Raw genomic sequence first — 16,662 nt, forward strand, 5'->3', positions numbered from 1 at the left:
GAGGGATCTATCATCTTTCTCTACCATGTGAGGACAAAGTTAGAAGGTGGCCATCCGCAAGCCAGGAAAGGAGTCCTCACCAGAACTCAACCACGCTGGCTTCCAATCTCAGACTTTCAGCTTCCAGAACTGTGAGAAAATACATATCTGTTGATTAAGCTAGCCAGTCTATGGTATTCTGTTACGGCTGCTCAAGCAGACTAAGCCAAGCTCCAACGAAAGCCAGCTTTTAAACTTAGAGGCCTAGGTCACTGTCCTTTAATGACAGAACTTCTTTAATAAAGAACAAACAAATGAAAGTCAGTGGGCTGTAAGGATTAGCCAGGAAAAGATGAGTTGTGAGGGGGTCAGGGAGGGGGATTCATTCATAAATGTGAGGTTAGACAGTACAGGGATCCAGCGGGGCCTGCATGATGAGCAGCTGTGAGTAGGAGGCTATGCTACCTCAGGTGAAAGGAACGGGGCCTGGGCACTGAGCCCCCAAATCCGTCCCTAGAGGGTCAATGAGATTCTGGGGACTGGGCTTTGCCTGTGGGAAAGAGCCATAGCCAAACAAAAGTGCTCTCCCTTCCCCTGATCTGGACTAAACCCCTCCCAGCTCCTCACAAAGTGCAGATTTGGTGTGATCTTTTTTCAGATGAGCCCTCTAAAAAGGTAGCATTTCCTTCCTCTTCCGAATACTCAGCTATTTTTGTGGGGGTTGCCTGAGAAGAACAAGGGCACTGGAGGGCAAAGGTGAGAAGAGATCTAATGTTAGGGAAGAAGCCAAATGGCCAGAAGTCAATAGCAGAGAGCCCCCCCCTCCAAACAAAGCAACCTCCGCAATTTTTGATGAGCAAATCCTGGCTGCATGAGGCACCACTTGAAGCCAGCTGCCAGAGAGCCTCTGATTTACAAACTTGTCAAGATTTATTGACAGGTGGCAATACCATGTGGGTCCTCGCCAAATCCCTCCTCTGTAACTCTTATTAACCAGGAGTGGTTAGTGACAACAAACTGTTCTCACCAAACCAATACCAAACCATGTACTGAATGACCAAGCACCTTCCTTTCCATCTCAGAAAAGATGCCAGCTGAAGGCATACTCTCTGAGGTGCCACTGCCACCATGATGCTGATGGCCAAAGTGCTCAAACACTCTCTGACAGCATGTGGCATCAGCTCCACACTGTGAACTCCACCCATTTACTGACGAGGGCAATTGCCAAACAGAACAGGGTGACGGAAACTATCCGTGTGCTGCCCCATTCTCCGCCAGACCCCAATCCTCTCTGCTTCCCACCAACAGGTCCAGTTCTAGCCATGGTTTGTTCTACCTTCTGTGGTCAGACCAACTTGACTACAACATGCTCACAGATTTGGTTGGAATTCCACATACTATGCCAAAGAACAGAGTTGAAGACACCCTCTCTGGCTACTGAAACTCTTAAGTCTTCAAAACCCAGTGTCATTGATTTGCATCTGTAAGCTAAAGAATGGTCCCAACCATCTCCTTCCTCCTTGGGCATTAGGGAAGATGAATGAGTCACCACTGTTTGCTCTAGGTTCTTCTTGGAAGCTAGACAAACACACAGAGGAATGGAGAAGAATGAGAAAGCCAATTGGGGTCAGCTTTTTCAAACAGACTTCCATTCAGCACCTGGCTTCTTTCAGCAGCCTTTGTGAGCTGTGCTTCTGGGCTTGGCCCAATGACTCCTACACAACTGGAACCCTCAGGGCTCCCCAAACACAGCTGAGAGCCCGCCTGGCTTCCCTGGTGGTGACAACACTTTCACTCAGAACTCGGACCCTGAACATCCCAACTTCTAGGGAGTGTTCCTTTTGAGAGCATTCCTTTTTCATCTATCAGGAACATGGCTGCAGAGGCTTGGACCACACAGCTCTCTCCTTGGAAAGAACTGTTTCCAAGACCAGTGTTTACCTCCCCCATCTCTGTAATGTGGGAAACGGTTGGCAGCTGGCTATTGTGGGTCAGCCTGCAAAGTGCAGTCTCTGCCGCTCCCCTTTTGACTCAGAGGTGTGCCTTCCCTGGCTGATAGGTAATGCTTGATTAAAATCACCACTTACAGTGTTAGCTCCCTCTTAAAGGACAGAGCTAGGGCCTTAACAGGTGTCCTATACTCAGCCAAAGGGCCAGATGCCCCATGGTCTCAGCCCACTTTTCTTCTGACATGAGTCTCTGAATTCTGTCTTTTGAGCTGACTCTGAAAAGCAGTGGTCTTCCCAGCAACACCTGCCCCCCAACCTCCATTTGTAGGGCTGACCCATGAAGCCAGAAATGAGCAGGTACCTCCTCTATCAATCTGGTACTTCTCACCCACTATGGTTATTGGTGGGAGTTTGGATTGACTAGCGGTCAGCCAGAGGCACTGTAGCAGCTTGGAAGGAGTGGCAGGTTAGGAAGTAAAGCAAAGGAGAAAGGAGCACCTTTCTGCTAGGAAGGGTGGGTGGCTGGGCCATCATCTACTGTACTGGCTTTGTACAAGGGCTGAAGAGCTAGTGGTTCATCTCTTTACCTATCCTAAGAATTTGCCTGGAGAAACAGAGTGCTTCCTGAGGCCTTTTTCTACTGTCAAGTGAGGTTTTAGTACCATCAAGAGATGCCCAAGGAGCCTATTACTTCTGTCTTTGTGCTTGGAGACAGTGCTGAGGCTAAGACAATGGAGGGGAAATCAAGAAGAGGACTGAAAGCACAAAATGTGGTGCAGCTGCCTGTGCCTGAGACAAAGGCAGACAAACACCTGTTCTGGAGGGAGGGCTGTAATCTCGTCCCAGCTGGCCTGCATGCCCTTGGGATCGGGTGTGAGGGAGCCGCATCACACAAAGCGGGCCAGGCAGCAGGCCTCAAGCAGCTGATTACTTAAGAGACCACAACCCTGAGCTTCTACTTCCCTGTTTATTTGTCCTTCTCATTCTAGGCCAGAGACCAATCACAGATTGTTTGAAATACGTAAACGTTCATTCTTATCCTGTCTCTTTTCCCACTGCATCAATCACCTGACCCTTAAATGCCTCAGAGTGATCTAGAACCGTGTTCTTCACCTGAGGTCTTAAAAGAGTTACAAAATTACATGCGTGCTCTTGTGGTATGTTTTTCTGTGGAAGAGAGTATGTTGCTTTCATTGGAATTTTAAAGGGGTTTTTGACTGAAAAAAAAAAAAAAGGTTTCAGAACCCGCTGGAGGAAAGAACTACCAATCAGAAAGTTAGGAAGCTAATTCTGTCACTGATCTGCTGGGAGGCCTTGGGTGAGTCTTAGCTTACTTACCTGAATATTGTTCTAGTATTTCCTGCCTAAAGGAAAAAACAAACAAACAAACAAACAAACAAACTGTATAGATATGAAGGGGCCTGAGAACTAGAGAAGCTTTGAACAACTTGGGACAAAGTCGTGTCCATCTTAATTTATATGGTACCCTTAGATATTGGCCCTAATGTTTGAGGCATTTGTTAACACAACCCAAGAAATCAGGAAAAACAGCAACATCTAAAAGGCAGGCTCAAGTCGCTCCCTCTGAGTCCAACACAACTTGGTCTGTGATGGGATGCTGTGCACTGTGTCAGACACTCGTGCTATCTCATCATGGAAGAGCCTTGAGCTGCTGCTGGGGAAGAGAGCTCCCCAGGCAGCCCAAGATGGCTCCAGCCTGCTGAGACTCTGGATGCTGAAGACAACATATGGGGAGAAAAGAGAGGCCAAAGCCAGCTTCCTGTTTGGCTGAGGTGTCTGTGACTCACACCAAGTATGTAGGCTGGGGTTTTAGACATAAAAGCCTTTGTGGGCCCACGACAAACTATGAGTAGAGATTCTCCAGGGGACGGGGCTGTGAGTTTGGTTGGAACAAAGGTGAGTGGCTGGAGCCACAGACGAGACAACAGTGCTGAGGAAGGATGTCTTGGAAAAACAGGGAAAGAAGTCTGTAACTACAGTGTTGGTAAGAGTAAAATTACCCAGAATTCTCTCCTAGTTTTGGAGAAGATGCCTGTTAGATTCCTCTTATGTATTCCTAAGAAAAGAGGAAGAGATAAGACAATCAGGCTAATGTGCTTTGGGGAAAAAGAAATAGTTCAGGGCAGACTGACCCTGGGACTATGGACAGGCCAGGGGGAAGGGCAGCAACGGACAGATCAGGCATCTGGACTATCAGTGGCACAGCCATGAAAGAAGCAGGCTGTGTTCTGGAAAGGCACAAAGAGCTAGTGAAAGCGGCTCTGTGGACGGAGATTGAAGCGAGTGCGGCCAGCAGAACCAAGCAGTCTCCCAGCAGCAAGAGCTGCTTGACTAGGTCAGGCTCAGGGAGCAGCCTCAAATCTTTGGAAGGGGCTCTGAAAATTCAAGGTGGGATGAAAAAGCTGCCCTCAGAACCAGGTTTTCCTTCTCTTGGGCCATCGACCTAGCTCAGCTGACAAGGGCTCAAACACCAGTCACCTACCAAGCCACAAAAACTGACCCAAATACATACTTTGGGAAAAATCACCAAGGGCCCTATCAAAGAGACCCTACCAGACCAGTCACACCATGCATGCTCTCTGATTTGCAGAACACCCTCGGAGAAGACTCCGCACCAAGTGAAGGACAGCATTACGACAGCCTGGAGGCAGAAGTGGTATTTAGTCAGCTGGAACCCTGCAGTGGCGCACGCAGCAATCAGCCTGATCTGCACTGAAGTGCAGAGTTTCACACTCCCCACCTGGCTGGGTCTGGAAATTGATGACAGACCTTGGCTGACGCCCAGGGTCTTGAGTGAAGACTGCCTAAATAGACCTCCACCCTCCAAAAAGCTAGAGGAAGGGGAAGGGGTGTCATCAGGACTTAAGACAGAGATGCTTTGGCTTCCTGCCCCCTCCTACCCCACTACTTCAAGACCAATTAATACCCATCTTGATTTTAAATTGAGCTTTTCAATCTGCCTTCACTATTATGAACCAGAGCCCCATGCCAAAGGAAAGTAGGCAGGACACAGACAGAGCCAGGCTGTCAGAGATCAGTGGCTTGACAAATTAGGGCTTTAGCAATACTCTATTTCCAATTTTATTTCCTAAGTTAATGTCTATGGCATTTACACAAACGCAAGACCACCTGTTGAATTTTTCAAAGAAAGATTTAGAAAACAATCTTTGATATCTATGCTTTTGCCTGCAGGGAAACTTTACTATCACTAGGAAACCAAAGAACAAGGGAAAACAAAGAGGCAAAAATACCCACAACACGACTGCTTTAGATTTAAGAAGACATAATAATCAGACCAGTCTTTCGAAGATTTCTGGAATGCAGAGCTAATCTTAATATCCTGTAGGTTAAAAGGACCCTTTTAAGGAATGACACTGAGAATGAGGCAGGCTCAGCAGGATTCAGATTTCCCATACAGAAGACCCCACCTCACTGGTCAGATCCACTGGCGAATGCTGGTGACTCCAGTCCTCCGCCTGGATGACCCCCTGAGCCCCTCACCCCGCCAGCCCCCTTGAGCCACTCACTCTGGTCGGCAGATCACCAGGTCTCCTTTGTTGGTACCATAGGCCAGGCCGAGCCCTGGCTCGGGCAGCCACCGGGCAGAATTGATGCTGACATGTCTCCGCTGGTCAGCAGGCATGGGGTAAAGGACGTTGAAAACTCTCTGGGTGGGAGAGAAAGAGGGAAGAAAAGAGAATGGGAGGAGAAATAGTCTGTTACCAAGAACAACAAAATCCAGGGAGAAACCAAGTCCCTTCTATGACCTGAAGCAAGCTAACTACAGGGAGGAAAGGAGATGGTTAGGCTGTCAATGGAATGACTTTTAATATATATTTGAGAACTTGGGAAAGCACAGGGGAGGGTGGGACCCTCTTACTTGAAGTGAAGGCAGGAATATCAGGGGCACACTTGGACTTTTCTGCATGCAGCTCCACTGTGCTCTCCTCACAGCCTTTAACTTTTCTCATTTCACTGCTTTTTAGGAACCCCCTGGAAGGCCCCATGCAGAGCCTAGCATACCAGGAAGGACTGCCCAGAACTTTCCTCTGACCACACAAACCAGTGAGAGCCAAGATCCACTGGTAGTCCGTTACCATGGAAATCATAGTGTTCTCATAGTGCAGTGGGGAACTGAAGGTGAGAGGGGGGCAGAAGGGGGTGATAACATCAAAGAATATTCTTAATTCATCTAATTAAAAGCAATGTTCAAACTGCTATTGTTAAGGAAACCTAAAAGGTGCAATGAGATGTAAGAAGCAGGACAGAGAGGAATCTTGAACACAGAGGTACAGGATTTCTTTCTAGCTTATATAAATCACCATTAAACAGATCATTTCCACTTCTCAAAGGGAGTCACCTTTCATTAGTCTATGTCTTTCCAAAGCTACTATTCTCTCAGGGGGCAGTTTAGCTATGTCTCAGGTTGGGCTGAAGGTGGTATTTGGCTACTGACCAACAAGATGTTCCAGAAGCAACTTCAGTCAGAGACAAGGCAGGGCAGTGGAAGAATGAAAGACATACTTTAAGAGTTAGAAAGACCTGGGTTTGTGTCCTGACATCACTGTACAACACTTTCTCTAGATCTCAGTTTAAAAAGAGGCAGTACCAACACTCAAAAAATGGGAGCGATGAAAAGAAGTATATAAAATGCCTGGCATGGTACCAGCTCAAATGTGGTAACTGTCATTATTATTAACAGAAACCTTTGTCTGGGGCTTCAAAACAAACAAACAAACAAAAACAAATAAAAAAAGTCATCAGCGCCTATGAAACGGACACGAGGCTGAAAATCTATAAACTGGAATTTTAGTCGATACGTTTTCTCTTTTAGTCTCTTCACGTTTTAATCTATAAAGAAGGGATGAACTCATCTGCCTTTGCTTGTCCCTATGGGCTGATGAAAGGAAAGAAAACCAGAATAAAATGAAAGCATGATTTAGAAAATAATATTAAAAAATGAACTTAGGGTGGTACAACAATTTTTCTGATTATCCTCATGAGGGACCAAAAAGAAAAAAGTAAATATTGAGCTAGGGGTCCACGTCATTTACACAAATCAAGTGTAATGTGCAAGTCCTGCTTTTGGGAACACTTGTTCATGTACCGTGGGTTCCTATCTGAAAGTAAAACCAGGACAGCCTCTAGACTGGAGAAGCAGCAGCATTCTCAGTGTGCTGACACATACAAGGAGAATCCTGTTATAAAAATGCTCCAGCTTTGTGGTGCCCAGAAACATGCCTGGGCAGCTAATGACACAGTGCCGGAACGGCCCTGCTAGGATCCTGAGGTTGAATGGGTCTTCTGCAGGTATGGAACTGGCTCCGGTTTGAGGCATAAGACTGATTGCCCTGTGGCTGCTGCACCGAGAACCTCCTATGCCCTCCCTAACTGACTCAACTCCAAATGTAAGAATTAACCAGGGAGCCTGAAATCTTTAGTCTGAGGGGACTGCTGAAAAAGACCCCAGTGGGGTTTATGAATTTCTAAACTAGTCATCTAGAACGTGGTTCCCTGACCTTTGGATAATCTCTTCCTTGCACACACATGTGGCACGAGCCTGGAACAAATCCGTGGCTACGCTTCTCCACCAGCTTCACTGACTGACTGTCCACAGAGAAGGCAATGCCAGTCTTTTCCTTTTGCACCTAATCAACTCTTTTCCTTCAAACAGGGGGATGGGTGTGGTGCTTTCATCCTTTCTCACAGAGCTTTTCACCTTTCCAGAAGACAATCAATGGTTTCTGCCTTGGTATACACACTAAAAGGACAAAGCAGTGGTGATCAGACAGTTGTGGCTGGGGTCACTTAATCTGTTTAACTTTGCTTCTCCCAAAGGTCAGATGATGGAAGTGGGGATACACCCAGAGTCACAGAGGGATGTGTGTTAACTTCAGTGGGTTGTATGAGAGGAGCCTAGTCTTCACCTGTGGCAGCTCTACTGGGCTTCACAAGAGTCCCCCCTGAAATTGTAATGATTCATAATTGCAGAGAATGGGGCAAAAGGGCCAAAGAAAGTGGTCTTGCAATAAGGGGGGAGAGGTGCAATAAGGTTAGGAAATCAAATGCTTTAAGGTTATGTTGAGTTTCTTGATGGAGGTCTCTTAAGAAAACTCTTTTCTATTAATGCTCCAGACCAGGAAAGAAGCAAACAAGCCTCTCACATGTCACAATTTACCTTTTATAGTCTGTTGCTGCAGAGGGATTAACAAGCAAATACTATCAATTTGTTTCTAAGTACAGGAACTTGCTCTGGGGACAAAACCCACAAGAGGCCAGTGTGATGGATGACCCAGCTTAGACGAGACAAGGTCAGAGGGATTGGAGAGACGTAATTAAAGGTTGAGACCCCTAGATTTTGCTGCACAGATATTCACAACCTCCATGGCTACAGGAGTCATGGGGCATCAATTTGTCCTCTGGCTATGACAGCCCCTCCCCGCTCCCCCACCCCAAGCTCTTAAACAGTGTTGAAAGGGCAGCTCCCTAGAGCCCATCTCCTCCAATGTTTGGGTATTAGGCTAAATCCTGCTCCATGGAAGGAAGCCAGAAAATGCCACGTGAAGATCAGCAGCCTCCAGAATTCTTGATAAGCACTTGCTTGCTTATCACACTCTCATGTGGGGGTGGGAAGGAGGGAGATGAGGGCAAAAAGACGAGGGTGGGATGAGAGCATAGAGGATGCAGAGTGGGTAGGAATCACTGATTTATAGGTCCTGAGAGGTCACCTGGTCCAGTACTCCTTATTTCACACATGCCTGAAACTAAAGGACCCTTTAGGGGAATGAGAATCTGGCCCATTTTGAAAACCACCCAGAGGTGTAATTTCCTTTCCTTTCTCTGGCCAGAGTTTAACAGCTCTTAAAGCACCTCACAGAGGGGAACTACTCCTCACAACCAGCCTGAGAGATGAGAAAACATCTGGGCAACAAGTTCCCCAATGCTGACAGATGGCTGGGTAGCTCTGGCTGCTCCCAAATCATGTATGGTTTCGGCCATCAGTCTTTCCAACCCAGTTACTGGGAGATCTGAGTCTCCTCCCAGATTTCAATGGGGACTGGCTCTGTAAACCCAAAGTCCGTCAGCACTGTAACAAGAAAGAAGATCTGAGACCATGGTAAGGGAAAGCTCTGGCCTTCGTTTTAAGACATGCCAAGTATATCTCAAGTAGAGCATTCCTTTAAGGCTGCCTTTGTCAGGGCACCTGAAGCTCCCCATGGGATGTTAAGGACAAAGCTGGATGGCCTGCCAAAAACTTCCCCCTGTCTCTGACAAAACTGACACCCCCAGGAAGCTACAACACCAAATTCTATTACACTGGAAGAGAATTATCAGGACCTGGGGGCCCTTTGTGGGGCTGGATATAAAACCCAGCTGCTGATTCATGTTTGCAGAGTCCTGGTTTCAACCTCTCAGCTGTAGCTGTTCCCTGGTATATGACAAATGCTGACAGAAACCCCCTCCTCAAGCAGGCTGTTCTCATTTCTGTCTAACATTTATGAAGGGAATGGGAATCAATAAGCTGGAAGGAACAAATTTTTTAGAGTCAGTGTAGTCCCAGCATGTCAATAGGGAATGAGTCAGGTCATCAAGATCTTTACAGTTCTAAGGGAAAGAGAGAAGATGATTCTTTCACTTCTGGGGTCAAAGACAATCTCATGTACCACTTGCCCCTCCATCCCTCAAATTCTCTAATAGGAAGTAGGAACAAAAGAAAACAGTTCCCAGATCAAAAGTAAAGGGTTCTTGTTTCTTGTTCAAAGATAGGAAAAGAATGAGAGGCAGCCAGAGGAGCTCAGTGGGAAACCTTCCTCTCCATCCTTTTAAAATTTAGAGGAAAAAGGTATTGCTGCCCTCAACAAGATGCTTTCTCTTTTACTGCATGTCAATAAAGCTCAGACCATTAGTCCAAGCAGCAAACTGCACTGCTCAGATCAGCCCAGATAAGAAGTTCAAAGAAAAAAAAACTGCAGTTATCTTGTTTACATTTGGAAAGCTCATCATCTGTAAAGCTGGAACCCTGCAACAGTGGCAAGAGGTCAAGTGCGGTCAGCAGATCTCCCTTGTTTTAACTGAGACAATGGAAGTTGGTTGGAGGAAGGGGGCAACGGGAAACAGGCTGGAAGGGCCATGAGAGAAGGTGAAAGCCACGGGGGCTTTGAGGAAGTAAGGAACTGTGAGGAGGAGAAATGCCTTCTGGGTAACTGTGGGAGCCAAGGGAGGCTTTAAGCTTTTAGAGATGGTTACTAGGAGAATTAACTCTCTGGGAAGAGGGAAAAATCAATGGAAAGCAGATGCTATGAGACAGCTGACCTTTCCATTGGAAATGGATGGTTACACAACTTGTCACAGGCTGAGAAACATACACATCCCAAAGCAGATGCGGGTAGGGATACGACAGCCATCTTTTCTTTCTTTGGGGCAGTTGATTTCCTAAGATTGATGAATTATTGGAGTTTCACCCCTAGGAAAATCCGATTGTTTTTCAGAAACTCTGACTTCCTTTATTGTCTCCAAGCCTTTGGAGTTTAGAACTCACAGGATGTTGATTTTAAAGTGGTTATTTAAAAACAAAAATCAGAATACCGAGTCACTTAACTCTCCTCTTTACTCAGCTGAAGTAGGAACAAATCTGCCTAGATCACCCTTGCCTTGTTCAAACCAAAGCTCCCCCAACAGAAAAGCAGCATAAACAGATCCTTTTGTTAACTCTTGGGAACTTGTTGCCTTCTGCTGCTATTGATAACCTGCTGCTTCAAAGTTGTTTCCAGCCCATCTCCTGTGATTTGTTGAGACCTAAAGACTGTCTCACTCACCTGTTCTCAAAGAGATCCCAAGGACAGTCAGAAAACAAGAATTTTATTTTTCAATCCGCCTGATGCTTTCCAAAGGCCACCTCTGGTCATTAGGATCGAAGAACAGATTACTTCAGTTTAGGGATCTACTGTGCTAAATCAAATACCGAGGCACTCAATGCTCCTGGAACTCCCAGAAATTAAAATAATTACTTCCTCCTGTGCCCACACCTCTGTGCACAACTTTCTAAATCACAAAGGAAATGGCCAAATGAGTAGTTGTGTGAGATATTCAGCTTGGATAAGGGAGTCTTTCAATATATTCAAGTATTTTAGTTGATTCACATTTTTTAAAAGAAGAAAGTTCAGGATGGGGGTTACATTAAAATATTTTCAGCTCCTACAAATGCAAAAGTAGGTTCTCCTACCAATTCTTAAAAAACAAAATGTTTTGCCTTTTATTTTTGAAACATCCACTGGGAATCTTTCACCATGTTTCAGTGCTGGTACTAGAACCTTGAGAAACTCACTGATGTTGGGCAGAACTGTGGAAATGAGCAAGACACTCGATTTTCATAAGAGATTATATCTAATGCTTATGTTCAATTACCATTTACTGGGTCACATGCTAGGCACACTGACGGTGCTGGTGAGTAGGGGGTGTATGTTCATGTATGTGCAGGAAATGCACAGCACACACGAGTTCAGAGCAATACATGCTCTTGGAGTGAATGCTGAGTGCCTCCTGTGTGCCAAGCACAGTGAAGGACACAGCAAGTGGAATGACCAGTCAAGAAGCCAGTAGTCTAGCAGGTAGGCAACAGGAGAGCAGGGAACAGATTCACTTTGTTCACTGTATTCCCAGACCTAGCAAAGTACCTGGCCCATGGTAGGGCCTCAATAAAATTTTGCTAAGTGAAAAAATAAAACGCAGCACAGACTGCATCTACTAAGAAGCCGTGGAGGAAAGAAACCGTCAGAGCTGGAGAAATCTGTCATGGAAAAATTCGCCTAAACTATTGGCTTTGATTGCAGCTCTAATGTTATTTTTAATTTTTTATCTTGCCCCCTCCCTTCTCTGACAAATCGCATCAGAGACACCGCTGACTTCTCCCATACCCCCTCCCCCTTTTCTACAGCATCCTGAAGAAAGGAACTTTGAGGATAGATGCTTTGTACCACATCTCAGAAGTCAACTTTAAGATAATTGCAGCAGAAGCAGCTTTTAATCAACTGACAGGCAGCTTTAAGAAAATTAATGAGGACAAAATCTTAGGAAGGAGTAAATCATTTCTGACAACAAAGCTGTCTCTCTTTTATCCCAGTCTCCCCTTGAAGAAATAGTACCCTTCCAGGATACAAAAATAAAATGATCTTTATTTTTGGTTTTTGCCACTCCCAAGGCCAGACACAATTAAGAAGAGGCTCAGTTCCCTCAGATTTTCTGGAGAATACTCTAATAGAGTTCCAGGTTACTTTTGAGAATCAGACTTTTAGAATCTAGGGAAATACAGATGATTGGACTTCATCACACACTAAATTCAGGGCAGGGAGGAAGCCATAGTGAAGATAATATATTGAAGAATGGAGCTAGGACAGGCCAAAAGAACCTATGCATGTTAGTTACATAATGCTGGTCAGTGCTGACAGCAGTGGACACCCACCCGACCCAGGGTCTAAAGCTACAATTTAGTTATGATTAACTTGACTGCTCTGGATACTAAGCCTTTTCTGTGGTCCATTTTAATGAACTTACAATGACAGTCATCACTAGGCTGCCCTATGAAGATGGCTATGAAACGGTAAGAAATAAAGGAAGCCAACTAATGTTTCTTTATAACGCAAGATCAAGATACTGCGCCCCATTTTTTAAGCCTAAGAATCTCTGTATTTTAGCACGCAGGCCAACAGGCATGGGCTCATATTTAAGAGACTGAGTAAAGTCATCTGTGGGCAGGTTAAGAATTTTAATTAGAATTGAAAAAAGGCCCCATAGCATTAGTCCTTAAAGTACCATCAGTAGGATGCTAGCATGATCCAGAAATGCTGAGGACAGGAGGTACTCATCAATTTCTCAACTTCTGGGAAGTATCTGAAAGATTTGGTTAAAGAAGCCATAGAAATAAACCGGATGAGGTTCCAGAGACAGTAAGAGACAAGGTGAGAGCAAAGAGAAAAGGACAAAGCTATATTGACAGGTGAGGTCTAATTAGAATTCCCATGTAGTCGATTAGCTCTCAATCTTGACTCAGCGTGCAGACTCATCTGGAGAGCTGGTAAAACCAGGATGGTGATTGAGAACTACTGCCCAGTTAGATATGAGTAGGTTGAAGATCTGTTAAAAACCTGATGCCTAGGACCTGCTGAGGATGAGGGGGATGCGTATCTTTAGAGCTGGAGCTCTAGAGGGAGAAGGTAGATGGGGACAGTCCACCACTGAAGAGCAGAATTCTTAGGGTTAAGAAGGGGTGGGAGGGAGATGAGAGAGAACAGAAGCAGGCGGAGAAGAGTAGAGAGAGAAAGAGAGGTGGGGGAAGGGAGGGGCAGGCTCTCTTTCCAACACCCTCTCCAAACTAACAATCTGTCTGGGTGACAGTCGCTCAACCCTTGAATACAGTTTTACCACATGGCCACAAAAGAAAAGCTTTCAATAAAATTGATCATTAAGTATTTAAGGCTTTGCCTTAAAGAGCACAGTGCTGTTCCACACAGAGAGAGGAGAACCAAACTGCTTTCTGTCTTAGGACTTTCCTCTCCCACCTAAGTCCCTTGTCTATCAGTTCTGCCCCCAAAAAATGACCTGAGAGAAAAGCAAACCAGCACTGGTGAGATTCAAGCAACCAGTGCCTCTAGGATCTGAAGGAATTATGCAGTGAGAATCCTTTTCAGTTCTTATTAAACCACTTACATATGCCTACAACCCCCCCCCCCCCCGTTAGGTGGTGTGGTGGTGGTGGTGGTGGTGGTCTATGCATCTGGGAGGAAGAGCATAGCACCTGTTAATTCCTGAGTAGAAATCACTAATCCTTACTCTTGCTTTTGAGCTCAAACTGCTCTAGCATTGCCTACCCCCAACCCTGGCCCCCCTGCTACACTGACTTTTGCCCCTATTCATAGGTAAAATAGTACTTATTCCTGATACAAACTGAAAGAACAGTTTGGTACATGACTATTTCTGGTTTCATCAGTAATTTTATATTTTTGTTATTATGTTTTCACTTGGTTACAACCAAAGTTATTATAATGTGCAAGTTGCCACTATTTTAGAAAATTAATTGCAGTTCTCTGTTACAATACTGAGCCTTGTTCCAATTAGAAGATGAAAGCAGAGAGGGAACACAGGCAGTTTAGTGTTTTGAGAATTCAGCAAAACTTCAGCTCAGCAATCTCCAAATGCCTAACTTAAAAACAAAACAGAAATTAACAAAGTCCTACAGCCTCAAGTGTGAGGGAGTCAGACAGTAAGACCCTGAGGCATAGACAGTAGCATATCCAGCCTGGAGGAGCCTCAAATGGACAGAGGAAAGGGGCAGATAAAGTATGTGACTAGTCTTATTTTTCCTGACTGGCCAGTCAGACTGAAATTGGGAAGACTAAGCCTAGCCTCAGTAAGCAGAGAAGGGAAATATCTGAGGACCCTAGGTCCCAGAAACAAGGATGAAAATTAAAATGACTCAACATGGGGAAGAAAAGAATTCAGCACATAGAGATATTCAAGGGAGAACTCTGGAAAGCAACAACAGCTGAGAAAAGATGGGAAGTGAAGCACAGACAGCCCAAAAGCTAAGAGTTTGGTAGTAAACAGAACATAAATGCCACTGTGCCTGGAACAAAATTAGCAAAGGATCAAAGCACCACACTAAAACCACAACAAGAAGTAAACCTGAGACTCTGTCTCTGCCTTGCTTAAGAGGCTGAGGGCAGAAACCTAAAATGAAGAAAGCAGTCATTAAGAACAGCAGTTCTCAAACTCAAGAGCGTATCAGAATCATCTGGAAAGTTTGTTTTACAAATACAAATACCTGGGTCCCTTCCTGCCCCATTCTTATTCTGATTTTAGGTCTGAAATGGAGTCTGTATTTTAACAAGGACCCCATGCATTCTAATGCAGGTTGTCCAAGGAGCACAGTTTGAGGAGTACTGATCCAGAGGTAAGAAGAACTGCTGAGAATAAATGCGCCAAGGCTAATTGCAATTAGCAATTCATTTTCACAAGAGTTTTCATATGGGACTGTGTAAGAGATCATCTCTTGGGGAAGATGTCCCTTAGTGGGAGTTGAAATAAGTCGATGCTCTGGAGGATGCTCTCCTGGGAATGTCCGTTGGCCCAACAACTTTACCTCTCTGAACATTACCACAGTGAATTCCAAGAGGTAACACCAAAGAAAAGGGGGACTCTGGGTAGGGAAGCTCTAGGACAGGCCCAGGACCCACAAATGCCTTCCTTCAAGGACAGAGAGTGACATTACAGATGGAGACACCCACCTATACTTACCTGCGCAAAGAGGGAGATGCTCTACTGTCCCATTAAACCCTCGCTCCCTGTTCTCAGACAAAAATGCACTTCTTGCCTTAAACGGTGGTAGAGCACAGCTATCCATAAAAGCTGGTGTCTTCCCTTCCACCAATGACTGAATTCAGGGATGTGTGCTGAGTGCTTTGGTGCCTTTGGACGTAAGGGGCAACCAAGACCTAGAAAACCAGAAACCCTTCTGGAGCACGGGGGTTTAAAGTCAGACTGGGTGGACAAAGGGTGAGCAAAATCTTGTTGAGAAGCCTGGATCCTGTCTCTGTGTAAGAGAAACACTTGCCAAATGGGAGCTTCCTAGTTACTTCAGCTCCCTCTCCTTAGTGGCAGATGGTGCCTACTGAGAATCAAAAAACCCTCATCAGGAGGCCTGAGAAGCAGCTCTTGTCATGAGGCATGCAGCAGCTGACTAGACGCCTTGAGCCCCTTAGCAGGACAGCGGTGGATTACATATCTCCAACTGCATTCCGTGAGCTTCTGGCCCCATGTGTGACAGCATCTTGGCTTCTGCCCTAGAGCTGTTTGCCTTTAGCTACGTGTTTCTGGCTACTTATGGAAAAAATGAGGAACCTTGCTAGGATGGAGAACTGGTAGGCTGTGCCCAAAAGTTGGGCAGGAGCCCTCGCTTCCAGAAGAGGCTGGAGATGCCCATTAGTGTTGCCGAAATCAGTTTCTGTCTCTTGATGATTAGAAATAATTATTCCACATTTAGACAGGAAGGGTTGGAAGAACAGCAAGGACCAAGATTCTAGGTGGTGAAAAGCAGACACCAGGTAACTTTACTATCCAAATCTGCTTGAGGTAAGATATTTAAACTAAATTCACCTTCCATCCTCTTTTATGTAGACAAGGAAATAGGCTTTATGAACTCCCCGCAAGTCCTCTCCCAATCATTCAATGTCAAATAATTTCAGTCATACGGAATTTAAGAATCAGAACTTTCCTGTCATTATGATGTCAAGAGCACAGAATGCCTTGTTTCTACCCTTTCAGAGTCATGATGGGACATGTCTCCCATCACTGGTTCTGCTAGTTCCACCTAGAAACGATAAGGACGCTTTTCTCAAGATTCTTTTTCATTCACTCAGCTTCTCCTAAGTGTCATGTGCCTTATTAGGCACCTGGACTTCAGAAAGATGAAACAGACATGGTCTCTACCCTCAAAGAGCTCACAGTCCCAGAGAGGAGAATGACATGGGAATAAATGTTTGGTGCGATGAGTGTTAACATAGAGTGTACTAGGTACAGGGGTGGCACAAGCAGGGAGTGATCAATTCTGTTTAGGAAGGTTCCACAAGCCTGTTGAAGAAGGTTTAGGAAGGGGAAGAGCTTGCAGGCAGTTGGGTTTCAGGGAGAAGAGGGCACTCCAGGCAAAGGTGTACTGGCAAGA

At 45.4% G+C, this 16,662-nt stretch overlaps 1 protein-coding gene across 9 annotated transcripts in view; it reads right to left on the reverse strand.

Annotated features, from left to right (window-relative positions):
• The window catches only part of AMBRA1 (autophagy and beclin 1 regulator 1), a 152,527-nt gene that overhangs the window by 10,673 nt on the left and 125,192 nt on the right, over positions 1 to 16,662 (reverse strand). For all 9 annotated transcript variants that reach the window (XM_015246170.3, XM_015246172.3, XM_015246173.3 and 6 more), the window contains one exon: positions 5,477 to 5,616. In XM_015246170.3, coding sequence (XP_015101656.2) covers positions 5,477 to 5,616 — 140 coding nt within the window. The remainder of the gene's footprint in view (positions 1 to 5,476; positions 5,617 to 16,662) is intronic.

The sequence above is a fragment of the Vicugna pacos genome, chromosome 10 (genome assembly GCF_048564905.1).
Source record: "Vicugna pacos chromosome 10, VicPac4, whole genome shotgun sequence".
Taxonomy (NCBI): Eukaryota; Metazoa; Chordata; class Mammalia; order Artiodactyla; family Camelidae; genus Vicugna; species Vicugna pacos.